At 43.5% G+C, this 13,288-nt stretch overlaps 1 protein-coding gene across 1 annotated transcript; it reads left to right on the top strand.

Annotated features, from left to right (window-relative positions):
- The first annotated feature begins 1,770 nt into the window (after nucleotides 1-1,770).
- Nucleotides 1,771-10,478, top strand: ccn2b (cellular communication network factor 2b). Its single transcript, XM_085791147.1, has 5 exons — nucleotides 1,771-2,011; nucleotides 3,880-4,096; nucleotides 5,042-5,293; nucleotides 5,899-6,155; nucleotides 8,325-10,478. Exons 1-5 carry the CDS (start codon nucleotides 1,811-1,813, stop codon nucleotides 8,628-8,630), a joined length of 1,233 nt encoding a protein of 410 aa, XP_085647273.1. The 5' UTR covers nucleotides 1,771-1,810; the 3' UTR covers nucleotides 8,631-10,478.
- The last annotated feature ends 2,810 nt before the right edge of the window (nucleotides 10,479-13,288 follow it).

Here is a 13,288-nt window from a genome sequence, read left to right as displayed (position 1 = left end):
AACATTGACAGTGATGTAAGATCATTAAAGCACCAAAACCACATTGTAAAAATGTGAAAACATATTTAACCTTTTTAAAATTTCACCCTAACCCCTGAACACGAAGTACATCTCTTATAACACGTAGGGAGCTTCATCTCTAAATCTTGACAACCAAACACAATGGTAACAATGTAAGGAAACAATGAGGCTCATGAAGGCCACAGTTTTTCTGATGGTGGGAATTCAGTATCTTATAATCAGAGGTAAACCAAAACTGTATGGATTTTTCTGGCTGCATTGATATCACCTTTCTGTATTTCCCCTGTTCCCAGGCCCACCTCACTGCTGCACAATATGAAAGGATGCTCACAGTCACATCACCTTTCTCTGCTCTGCCACCAGACTCCAGCCACCTGCCACTAAACAGGCCAGAAATTTCCTCAAGATTTTAATTAAGAGATTAACTTGTCCTATAGACTCAAATAAAGTTGCCATATGTCACTCTTTATCTCTGACACAAGGCAGAAACTTTCTATGTTCTTGCAAAATGACCACCACAGTAATCAAACCAATAGATACACTTACAGTAGGGATAGAAAACTGCATGAATGGGATGCCTTTTCCTAATGTTTACTTGTCATGTCAATACCACTTATTACTTAGTTTTCAAGCTCCTAAAACTGAGACTTTTGGATGTAGATGCCTACATTAAACTTCTTGAAATGGCATTAACACTTAGGACCAGTCCTTTCCTGATTCTTGCTTCAATCATGTGATGTTTTTCTGGATAAAAAAACAACTATCATCAGGAACCACAATGATGCCTTTGAGTAACAGTTCCACCTTGTTGTTGGTTTTTTAAAAAAAATATCAAAAATTATCTTTGCCCCACATTTGTTTTTTTTCGGGATCTGTTCACCCTTCAACTAAGAAGGCAATTTGCATCCATGCACATGCCCGATGTACGCACAAGGTCATGTGATACGGAGCTAAAGCTTGTCTAGATGGGGGTTATATTCATTTTACTTCTTTTTCTTTTGGCGATAAAAGGGGCCCTATATATGCTGGACTCACTTTTGTAATAATGCAGGGCCCTGGTTTCTCGAAAAGCAGGATAAGACATTAAGCCCATAACCAGGAAACTCATGTGCATGTCAAAGCACTCATGTTACAGTCTATGTCTGAGGTTTTTGTGGATTATTCATATGAAGTCTTACATCTGTCCTAACGCCTCCAGGCTTTGTTTGAGCCCCCGCATCTCGACGTGCCGATCCTGGGAACAAGTGGTTTCTGAATGGCAGCCCTGTCATCAATGCAGCTCTGTTGAGACATTTGTTCTCAAAGAGTGTCACAGTGGTTTTTCTGGTATTTAAGAACAGCCCTGGTTTGTGTGTGTGTGTGTGTGTGTGTGTGTGTGTGTGTGTGTGTTGGACTATCCTTTCCAACGAGCTTCCACTGGTCACTGCTGTTCTGCAGTTTGTCAGCGTTTGGCAGGAACTGGCCTCATTTTCCACAATCATTACCTCTGCTACATAAAAAAAATCGTTTCTCAGATTCTGTGACCAACATTGCTGAAATTCAAGCTCACACTGTCTGTTAAACTGACCGTGCCTCTTGGCTTTAGATACTCAAATACAATTTTACGGTTTACCTGTCAGAGCTGCCCTGATGTTGACATTGACTTTAAGGTAACACCCCCCCCCCTCCCTCCTCTTGTCCTCTGGCAGTTTGTCCACCCACCACCCTATGAACTAATGATGTGTCACAGGAGGCTGTCTCAGAGAGGCCATTTGATTTGGAATATTTTCACCTCTCCGAGCAGAGTGGCATGGCTCTTGTTTCTCCGGCTACACCCACTGGGCTGGTATTTAAGCCACTTTCTCCTCCCAGGCTTCATCAGTCTGCTGCCGAAAGAATAACAAGAGCAAGCCTTCAGCCGCACGCACCGGTACTACTGAGTGGACAGCACAGAAACATGACTGTGGAAACTTCAGCCACACTTTCTCTCCTCCTGCTTCTTTTCTCAATGGTAAGTTTTCTTTTAATTAACAAATATCCTGCCTAAAAATGAAAGTTTGCATCAGCGCTGAGCTTCCACACAAGCTTCTTATCATTTTCCATGAAGAGTTTAACCTTTAGGTTTAGTTCATTAGGATAGAGATGTTGGAAGCTGCTGCTGGTTCTGGTGCAAAACACTGACTAGACTATTTTTCATCCCTGTCACGGTTATGTTTTCCTCTTCTAAACCTGCTCCCTGTCGGCTGGGCTGATGCTGAACAGTGGGAGGGAAACAAAACATGGATAGTGTTTGCTGGTCCATGCGATAGACCGTTGTCGCCCTCTTGTGGCATCCTGCGGAGTCTTTATAAACTGGACTGAAACAATAACACCCACACTCTGTTGTGCTTAATTTGCATTTGTAAAATGTTTTCTAACTTTACATCTTGTACAATATGCCGTCAATATATTGACATACTAATCTTTTTTAGGTATTTAATTGTAACAAACAAATACCATGGACTCCAACACCAGCCAAGCTTGAATTATCCATTTTACCTATAATTTTAGACATTGAAATATTTTTTCCATATCATTTAGACAACCCTAAACTGGACCATACCACTTCTAAACCTTGGCACCTGCACTGTATTGGGTTCATTTCCCCCCTGGAGAAATAGTTGATCCCCACACCACTGCTAAGCGCTAAAAGCTTACAGTTTGTTTACTTATGTTTTACTTATCGATCTCTGCTACAGACTCTGCTTCAAAGTGAGTGTGGGGCCCGAAGGCAGGTTTGGTTTGTTTTTATGTGAGTTGTGGTAGGTAACCACACCTTAGAGAGGAACATCACAGCCTTCAGTATTTGCCCCTTGGTTGGACTGGTTGGCTGCATGAAGGACACTGATGGAGCTAGTTAAAATATTATTTATTTTATTTAAAGGTTTATTTGAAATGGGACCTCACATATTCATGAACATACAAGAAAACACAACATTTAATTGCCGTAAATATGTCGGATTTAGCTGGGAGCTAATGCTTATGCATGCTTTGTTTTGGATGGCACCATTGTGCAGTGGTTCTCACTATCACAGACTTCAACCCATTGGGTCTGGGACCTTTCTGAGTGGATTTAGCATGTTCTCCCTGTGCCTGTGTGGGTTCTCCAGTTTCCTCCATATTGCCCAGGTGTCAGTGTGGGAGGTTGCATGTCCCTTTATGTCTGTGATAGACTTGCCCAGTGTCAGCTAGGATTGGCTGAGAGGGATAGATGTTTTGACAGTCCATCTGCTGCAGGATTTGAGTTGGTAGTCCACAATTTACATAGAAAATAGTCATTAGTTTAAGTTAATAGTTATTGTTTACAAAACAATTAGGATATAATCTGCCAATTAAGTCTGAATTTTAGGACAAATCTCAAGGAGAGTAAATGCCTTAGCTGCCATCTGAACTTCCTCACAGTCAATGGTCGCAATATTAATCCAATGACATCTTCATCTCCACAGAGAAAATGATTAAAGATAATTGTCCATATAACTCTGCCCAGGAGAGGACATATTTGGTGAGATACAGGTTAACAATATGACAAATAATGAAGAATACACCATTGTTGCTTGATCTCATTAAATAATCCCAATCATGTCCAACCTAGAGGAAATTAGCCAGTCAGAAGAGGTGATATTAATGAGGTTATTTGGACAAAGATGCTACTGAACGCAAACGGTTTTGGAGGAAAGACAAATCAAAACGGAGTTCCTTGCTGGGGTGGGACTTATTTCTCAGGTCAGAAGTCTGCGTTGTTTGATTTAGTCAATAAGAACCAAGTCAGAACAACAAATAAACAATAGAACAGAAAATAATCTCACAGTACACAATTCTCTCCTTGTGTGTTTATCACAGACAATGGCTCAGGACTGCTCCCAGCCCTGCGCCTGCCCTGCAGACCCCCCCCTCTGCCCGCTGGGGACCAGCCTGGTCCTGGACGGCTGCGGCTGCTGCAAGGTGTGTGCCAGACAGCTGGGGGACCCCTGCTCCCTGCTGGAGCCCTGCGACCATCACAAGGAGCTCTACTGTGACTACGCTCTGCTGAGTGACACTGAGACTGGCATCTGCATGGGTAACAGTCTTCATAAGACACACCTCCTTACGTTTTTGTCCCCACACTGACGAGTAGTCCCTAGTGCCCATACAGTCACATCCTCTTTGAAACACATGAGCCTTATCAGCTGGTTAACCCTTCTGCTGTCCCCCTGGGTCAAGGAAGGAAGGACGAAAGGAGGAAGGAAGGAAGGAAGGAAGGAAGGAAGGAAGGAAGGAAGGAAGGACAGAAGAAGGAAGGAAGGAAGGAAGGAAGGAAGGAAGGAAGGAAGGATAAAGGGATAGAAGGAAGGAAGTAAGGAAGGATGAAAGGAAAGAAAGAAGGAAGGAAGGAAGGCAGGAAGGACAAAGGGAACGATGAGAGGAAAGAAGGAAGGGAAAAAGGAAGGAAAGATAGATGGAGGGAGGGAACAGATTGGGTCAAAAAAAGAAGGAAGAAGTAAGGATGAAGGGAAGGAAGGGAGGGAGGCAAAAAGGATTGTGGAAAGAAGGAAGGGAAAGGGAAGGAAAGAAAGATGGAGAGAGGGAGGGAACATACCAGGTCAACTGGATCAAAAGAGGAAGGAAGAAGAAGTAAGGACGAAGGGAAGGAAGGAAGGAAAGAAGCAAGGGAAAAAGGATTGTGGAAAGAAGGAAGGGAGAAAGGAAGGAAAGATAGATGGAGGGAGGGAACAGATTGGGTCAAAAAAGAAGGAAGAAGTAAGGATGAAGGGAAGGAAGGAAGGAAGGAAGGAAGGAAGGAAGGAAGGAAGGAAAGAAGCAAGGGAAAAAGGATTGTGGAAAGAAGGAAGGGAGAAAGGAAGGAAAGAAGGAAGGATGGAGGAAGTGAACAGATCAATTTCAGGTCAATTTGAACCCAGAAGGACAACAGGAGGGTTAAATAAAACAAGGAGAGTTGGGGAATTCAATATTGTGTCACTCTTTGGTTTCAATGAGGAGTTTGAAACATGTTTTCTGTGTGCAGCTCAGGAGGGTCAGACCTGCGACCTGGGCGGGGTGATCTACCGCAGCGGGGAGTCCTTCCAGCCCAGCTGTAAACACCACTGTGTGTGTATGAACGGAGAGATCGGCTGCGTGCCGATGTGTGCCAGCGACGTCCGGCTGCCCACCCCCGACTGCCCGTACCCCCGCCGTATCCAGATCCCCGGCAAATGCTGTGAGGAGTGGGTGTGTGAGCAGACGCCTCAGGACCACCTCTACCAGTCAGTGGTTGCCAGTCAGTGTCACTTCTGTCTCATCTGTTGCTATGAGTTTTTGTTAGGTTTAACTAGGGCTGTTCGATTTTGCCCAAAAATAAAATCTCGATTTTCTTCTCTGAAAAATCGATTTACGATTACTATTTTTTTGTTAAATGACAGACTATTTTGTGTGCTGTTTGTGTCTTTTTAAATGGACCTAATGGACCGTGAGAGCTGTAACTGTGTAGTGGAAAAGGGCCGTTGGTCTTTTTGGCAACAAAATCCTCACTGGTCTTAGCAAAATGCCGACATGCTTGTTTACAGTGTGTGGGGAGAGCAGTGGGAGAGCGTGATGGGAGGAAGGAGGCGGCAGTCATTACGATAATTCAGCGCAGCCCAGATTCATGAACGGGGGCTTACCGTAATTACCCTAGTTAGAGTAAAAAATACATTTTTACGATTTCAAAAAATCGATTTTTACAATTCCCAATAATCGCGATTACAATTTTAAATCGATTAATCGAACAGCCCTAGGTTTAACCGATGTTTACACTTCATTCAGGCTTGACATTGTTCCCAACGGACTATTTAGTGCCAATGCCAAATCAGGATGTTTTACCTTTACTCCTCTCTTCCTCTCCAGGAGCTTCTCAGATCCACCCCTTGCCCTCCTCTAGTCCCGTCTCAGTCTTCAGACAAGTGCCGCCCTATGACCCGCCTGGAGAGAGTGCCAGAGATAACTGTATAGTCCAGACTACGGAGTGGAGCGAGTGTTCGGCCACCTGTGGCATGGCCATCTCGTCCCGTATCACCAACGACAACCAGCACTGCCAGCTGGAGAGGCAGACAAGGATCTGCATGATCCGACCCTGCGACAGCCAACAGGAAAAAGATATTAAGGTCAGTTCGCTCATATTTTCATTCATTGTCTGATTTCTTATCTTGTTATAACTTAATGAAAGAACAAAAAACCTGCACAGTCAATTCCTGGCTCTTTTGCAGACAGAATTTATAATCCAACTCCCCTGTCTAGTCATTTGGTTGTTTGGTGTCTGTATGGTTGGCCCAATGTTAGCTTTAGCAGCCGTCTATTCATCAATTTTATCAAGAGCTCCAAAGATCATTGAGATTATAAGACAAAGAGGTAATTCAGAGAAGCACCACCTCTTGGGTGTAGAATGGACACTACAGTGACTTGTAGGGCTGTTTTCGACTAAGGATTTTCATAGTCGAATCTGATTCGTCAGATTTTGCCATAGTCGACTGATCGTCGAACCTTTTTTTTTTTTTTTTTTTTTTAGATAGCAGCAAATTTGCGACTTTTTCCGTTTCAAACAAAAGAGCTAAAACACCCCAAAAATATGGTAGGTGTAAAACAAATACCTTTATTTATTTTCCACACTTTGGATGATTTTTAGTAGCCATTGTGAGCCAGGGTATGCGTTTATGTTACGTTGCCCTGGACAACGCTCCTTTTGCTCGGACTGTGAGTCATCCCTCATCCCTCAACGTGGTGAAGGATAGCGGTGGTCGTGGACACAGAGAAACCGGGTAAAACATGTAGTATCAAAACAAACGGAGGTCAGAAGGACTCGACAATCCGTACATTACGTTAATCAATCCTGTAACACACAGAGTGTGACCGCGGCACCGGCAGAGAGACAGACAGGCTGCAGAGGGACGAGATTACAGCTGTGACTCCCGACACTTATGGTGCGTTCAATACAACTCGGAAGTCGGAAAAAAAAAACAAGTTCCTCTTCTGAAAAACTCTGACATGTCAAACTTTAGGCTGTGTTAGGGACTAATTCATCTGTCTAACCATCAGAACTATTAACACATGAAACGGTAAACACAGCTGATCCATCGAAAAAAAAAAAAAATCACCGCTGGAGTTAATTTATTTTCCGTGACTGAAAGCAGGTTCTTGAATGTAACTCGGTCAAAGTCAGATGTATCCTCACAATGTTTTGCTGTTCTGTCAGGTCATGCATGATAAATGTTGACAAAGTTAGACTGTCAGACTTCCTTGATTTTAAACTTTGGCGGCTCTGCCCCTCGTCTTTTTGCCACTCCGTGAGTGTTCTGCAGTGACTTTGACGGTCCTACTGCTCACCTCCGCTCATTTGAAAAAAAAAAAAAAAAACCTCCGCTCATTTAATTGTGCAACTGCAGTGGGTGATTTATTAATACGTAGTAAGAAGCTAAGACTACCGTTTAAACGCACACATAATTTTGAACTCTTTATTAACAGAAAGTAGGCAGATTTTGTATCAAAATAGTCTTTTTATAACGAAAAAAGACATTCTATGTAACAATTTATGCTCAGCAGCCGTGGGCACCCCCATATAGTCAGAATGGTAGGGGTTAGATTCGACTACGAGGTTCATAGTCGAATCAGACCCCTCCGAATCGAATCGTCGAATCGTCGACTTTTGGAGGTCAGCCCTAGTGACTTGTATTGTAAAATGATAAAATAATCCTGTTTGAACCATGATAAAGATACAAACGCACACAGAAAATGTGGAGCTGCAGGATTGAAGGGAAGCAGACATGGGGGAGATGTTCTATTTCCTTCACATCAAGTGAGTCATTGGTCCAATTTGTGAAGGGGCCCGCTGGGAAAAGTCCCACTTCTCCCAGTTACCGCCGATCCAGCACTGATTGGGAGCAATAACTAGAGCTCAGTTTTGACTTGTATTTATCTTAAAGAAATGTTGAGACATCTTCTGAAGAGATATTCAAGCAAGTACTGGTTTCTTTTAAGCCATTAACAGGGAAAGAAACAGATATTGACATTACGCCCATGATCTCCCAGTTACAACATACACCAAGCACTGAACCTTGAGTCACCCCACAGCTGATCTGGAGTCACTAAAACACGCCTCCGTCTTTAAAGAATGACGCAGTTATTAATATGATCAGTGAGGAGATCAAGGACAATCAGAGCACAGGTCTGGACTAAAGATGAACGGCAGTTTCTGTACCACATCACACTATAAATCATTGAACTATTGACCCTTTAATGGTGCTTGCATATAATTCGTCATTCTCATATGTGTCCCACAGAGGGGGAAGAAATGCATCCGGACACCGAAAGTCCAGCAAGCCATCCGCTTTGAGCTCTCAGGCTGTTTGAGCACCAGGCTGTACAAACCGAAGTTCTGCGGCGTCTGCACAGACAACCGCTGCTGCACGCCTCACACCACGATCACGGCCGAGGTGGAGTTCCAATGTCCAGAAGGAGACGTCTTCAGGAAGAAGATGATGTTCATCAAGACCTGCTCTTGCCATCATGACTGTCCTCAGGATAATGACATCTTCCTGGCTTCCAACACTCGAAGGATGATTGGGGACTATGACAGCAACATGTGATGGAAAGGTCGAACACACTCAACCAACCCAAACCCTCTGCCCTTACAACCACACACCTAACCTTCAGTGTAATCTAGCCTTAATGCAAAGGGTCAATATTTTTTTTTTTACTTCTTCTCAGAGACAACAGCATTGTCTTGCTGAGCTGTTGATTTGGGGTGAGGAAGTGGAAAAAGATTATTAGGTCAATTGTGATCCATTGATAAGCAAATCAAATGGAAGATGGGCCTTTAAAATCAAGCCAAACTTAAAACCAAGACTTAGGCAGGCTGGAGCCTGAGGCAAAAAACAACATAGTCCTGGAGACAGAAGGAGAAAACAAGAGTTCAGCTCTTCTTGCTGAAGCCAGACAAGTTTGGAGATGAAGGAAAGGAAGAAACATTTCCTTTTCTTTTTTTCTTTAGATGCAGCTCTATTGTCCCCAGACAGGTCTGACAGAGAAAAGTGCACATGCAACCTGTTGGACTGACATGCTGAAAAAGAATCGTATGAAGACATATCAATGGGTGCAGTTTTTTCTATGCATCAAAAGATAAAACCACCACATGGTGGCTGCTGCAGATGTCCCTGGTACTAAGGGCTTGTTGGCAATAAAGAGGACCAAACAGAGAAAGGAGGACAGGTAGATAAACTTTTGTAATGTAAGCTCAAAGATTCACCAAAAATGGTCTTTGGCATCAGTGGACAGCTGAGGTGAGACCATACAGGACACTCAGATCTGTCTGGAGAGAAGAAGTTACACCCAATGGACCGAGCTCCAGCCATTGAAGAGGATTATGCAAGCAACAAAGAAGTGTTTCTGGAAATGTCACTGCCAAGATGGTGGCTGTTGAGCAGCTCACTCTGAGCTTCAAAACTGAAGCAGAAACCAATAATGCCTCCAGGCTGACACTAGATACCATCCCTATAGGAATATCTCTTGAAATAGCTGGTTACTTTAATAAGTATCACGACTTAGTTTTAGGTTTCGACGAAGACCGTGATTTGGGTAGGCTACTTCCTTAAGATTAGCCAATCTTTGCTGTCATGGTTACAATAATTAACAAGATGATTTACTTTGTTGAATGGTCATGGATAATAGAAACAACATGCTAATGCTAAAACCGTTCAACTCTTATCCACCCATCCACCACAACCTCCTCCTGACATTGTCTCTCTTTTGACGACATCAACGCACTGATCCCTTCACTCCTGTCATGATTAGTACGACCACTAGATGTCGCCTAGGAACACCATAATAACCTGCTGCGCTGGCGACCTATGGGCTCGGGACAGTCTCTCAGAAACCTGGAGGTTACGTTAGTCTTATTTACAATAATGTCCCTATGACGGCACTCGTTGAGGCAACTAATGAATGAATGAATGAAGGAAAGAATGAGGAAAGTGATTGAAAGTAAACCCTTGTGAAATGTGCAGAGCCTGACAGACCGGGGTGTTTAGCTCCCCGGCAGCCACAGCAGAGCTACTGGAGAAACTGAGACACATGTGGGAAACATGCTGACATGAAATATGACGTATTTCTGAAAATAATGACATTACGGTAGTAGTATAACATGATACGTTGTCATCAGCCATGGCAAGTTGCTGTTAATTCTATTACTTAAAAAGAAAAGAAGGACGAACCAATTTGACATTTGGCAAATAAAGCATGTGTAAATACTGTAAGACTGTGTACAGTTTTATACTATTAATTTAACAGTTAAACTACACAGTGCTGTAGTCCTGTAACTGTAACCATGATGCTTTGTGTTTTGTTTTTTTTGTTTTTACTGTAACCTGACTAAGATACAAGTTGTCTGTTGCACTTTTGCCTTTTTTCCAATAAACAAAGTATATTTTTTATACATTTACTGTGTGTTTGCCTCGTTCTAATAACTGCAGCTTTGCATTTTAAATTAAACAGAGCAGCAGCAGTCTCACATGTAAATGTATGAGCAGCTGTGAATTATACTACCCCTTTACATGAATGCATAGAGTAGCCGGAACATTATTTGATAGGATGTTATTCGACTATCAAAATATGCTACCCCTGAAATAGATTGCATTACACATTAGACACATGAGAGAAGAGGTAGAAAACCATAAGTAGCATTTTTTGATAGAGCTTGCTTGAATCGATAGATAAACCTACCGGTTTATGTGGAGGTAGCAATTTTTGACAAAGCAGCAACAATAGACAGAACACCGCGAAGCGCTCAGAGATGATCTCATCATCCAGGTCAAAGGTTAGTAGGTCAACCTATACAGACCCCGGATGTTGATAACAGGTAACCCCGGACTCAAAGGGGCACTAGCGTATCACAACAAAATATTGGTGAAATGAACGAGTTTCGCGGGAGATAATGTGTTATTTAGAGGCCGCGTCCCGCTGCCCCGTAGACTCGCATTATATGGATATAGGCTACGGCTCGCGGAAGGATTCGTAATGACACGAAAGTTATCTGGGTGAGTAAATGATCATATTTTATGCTAGAAATAAGGTCCAGAAATGGCAATTCCCCTTTAAAGGCTAAAGGCTATAGGAGATGGAGATATGAGTGCAATGAACTGGTAGGCCAATTTGCGAAGAGCAGTGAAACCTAGCCTGGAAACTATGAACAGCAAAGTTGTTGGACTCATGTAGGCCACTCAAAACACTTTACAATATGTGCCACAGTCAGACATTCAAACACCCAAATAGCTACCCCAAACAGCCATGGGCAAATGTTCAGTAATGGACACTTCAACACACAACCTGCAGAAGCTCGGGACCAACCTGGACCACCGACCCTTTGATGACTGGATTTTGCAGTTGTCACTCACACAATAGCCTTCTGGAGGAGAACAGCTGTAATGTGTCCAGATGTGGAAGTATGGCCCAAAGTTGGAGTTAAGAGTTTTATGTCTTATGCTTAATATTTTTTTCTTCTTGAAAACATATTTTTAGTGTTTGTGACCTGTGCGTGTGTGCGTGTTGGTGTGCGTGTTTGTGTGTAATGTGTGGTCCAAAAGTCTGACACCCCTCGCCCCTGTGTTTCGGTTGAGCGCTTGCCATCATTTCCCCGCCACCTGTACGTGAATCCATATGAATCTAGTATAATATAGCTCCCATGTTATTCTCTGTTAGCCTATATTCTTTGGCCGTGTTTGAGGCTGAGGCTATTATTCGCTGGCATGTGAAGCCTGCGCCCATGTTTCCGGTCTAACGGCGGCAGGCAGCAGCTTGACGCAGCATTTCCCGAGACGGAGGCTGCCTGTGCCTACAGTAGCTGCCACTCCTTCGCGGCTCCGCGGTGCCCGGCTGGCTGCTGCCCGCTCGCTGTCCACAGTGATGGGCTGCAGGTGATGCCGGCGCGGCTTCAGCCGAAACCCAGTCGGCGGGAGCGGATGGAAAAGACCGACATCTGTCAGCAGAGGAGCGGTGCAGAGGCGCTGTCAACCTCTCAGGTGCTGTAACTCCGTAGACAACTATACGAGATGTGCTGCTGCTGCTGCTGCTGCTGCTGCTGCTGCTGCTTCATGTTCTGCCGTGACTCACTGTAAATATGCAAGTGCTGCAGTAGTTTGAAGGCAGCCTATCTATCTGTAGTGAGGCAGGAGGAATATTCTAGATCCTGTAGGTAATATTAACGCTATACAGCTATATGGAAATTGTTTATTTTTTTGTCATAAGAGTGTGTTAATGACTAATGCATGAGAGTAAAAGCATAAACATGTAGTGGATGCATCATTCATATGCTTCAGTTGCATGGAGTAACTGATATAAGAGGACGTGGTCCTGGGAACACACAGTTTTAACATCTCAAATGTCTTTGCTGTGGTAATTTCAGCCCACACTTCTTCACAAAACAGCATGGTGTCAGTAAAGTAGAATGATGTAAGGATACGATGAATGTAAACAGTCATTTTTGTAATGAAGCGAGAGCGTGTGGATGCGAGGTGTAGGCTATGTGGAGCAGCAGGGGATAAATACTTGGACTGTCACCCACACAGCTCTGACAGGCCAGAGCTCCATCCTCTGTGTGTGTTCACGCTCCCCACAGGCACACACAGACACACACAGACACACACAGGCCTGGACTTTGTGCCAGTGTTAAGTGCTGCAGATGTCAGAGCTGAAATCCTGTGGATCAGACTCAGCAGAAATATTCAGCTCGCTGCTGGCTGATTGCATTTTGAAGGCTGCTTTTTGCAGGTAGGCGACACGGTACCTTAAAGTAAACAATAGTCTGAAATGAATGAGCTGTGACCCAGTTCAGACTGAGGCCATGCACTGGATCCTTCTCCACGGACGTATAGGATCCTCCCAGAATGAGAAGGTGCACAGGGTTAAAGTAATGCTGCACTGTGGTGCTCCCTGTCTTAGTCTTATGGGAAATAATAGAGTAGAAAGGAAACGTCTTCAAAGGTAAAATTGACGTGGATTTAAAGTCAAAGTTTGCCAAACCATGTATCAAATGACATCTATGGAAGGCCAATTATTTTTATCCTGTTATCTCAAGAAAACAGAACTCCATCTCAACATAAAAGCTCAGTACCTTTGTTTACTTCCGTAGAGAAAGGGTGAGATGTGATTTAAGATGGATTTACTGCAACGTTACCACTCAGAGAGGAAGTCTGAAGAGGCACAATAGCTTTTAGAGTTAGGGATATAAGGTTAAAGCTCAGAGCACTGCCTC

Source organism: Trachurus japonicus, chromosome 11 (genome assembly GCF_045865225.1).
Source record: "Trachurus japonicus isolate A0001 chromosome 11, Traja_1.0".
Classification (NCBI taxonomy): Eukaryota; Metazoa; Chordata; class Actinopteri; order Carangiformes; family Carangidae; genus Trachurus; species Trachurus japonicus.
The sequence above is the reverse complement of the archived record's forward strand: the minus strand, read 5'-3'. Positions and strand labels throughout refer to the sequence as shown.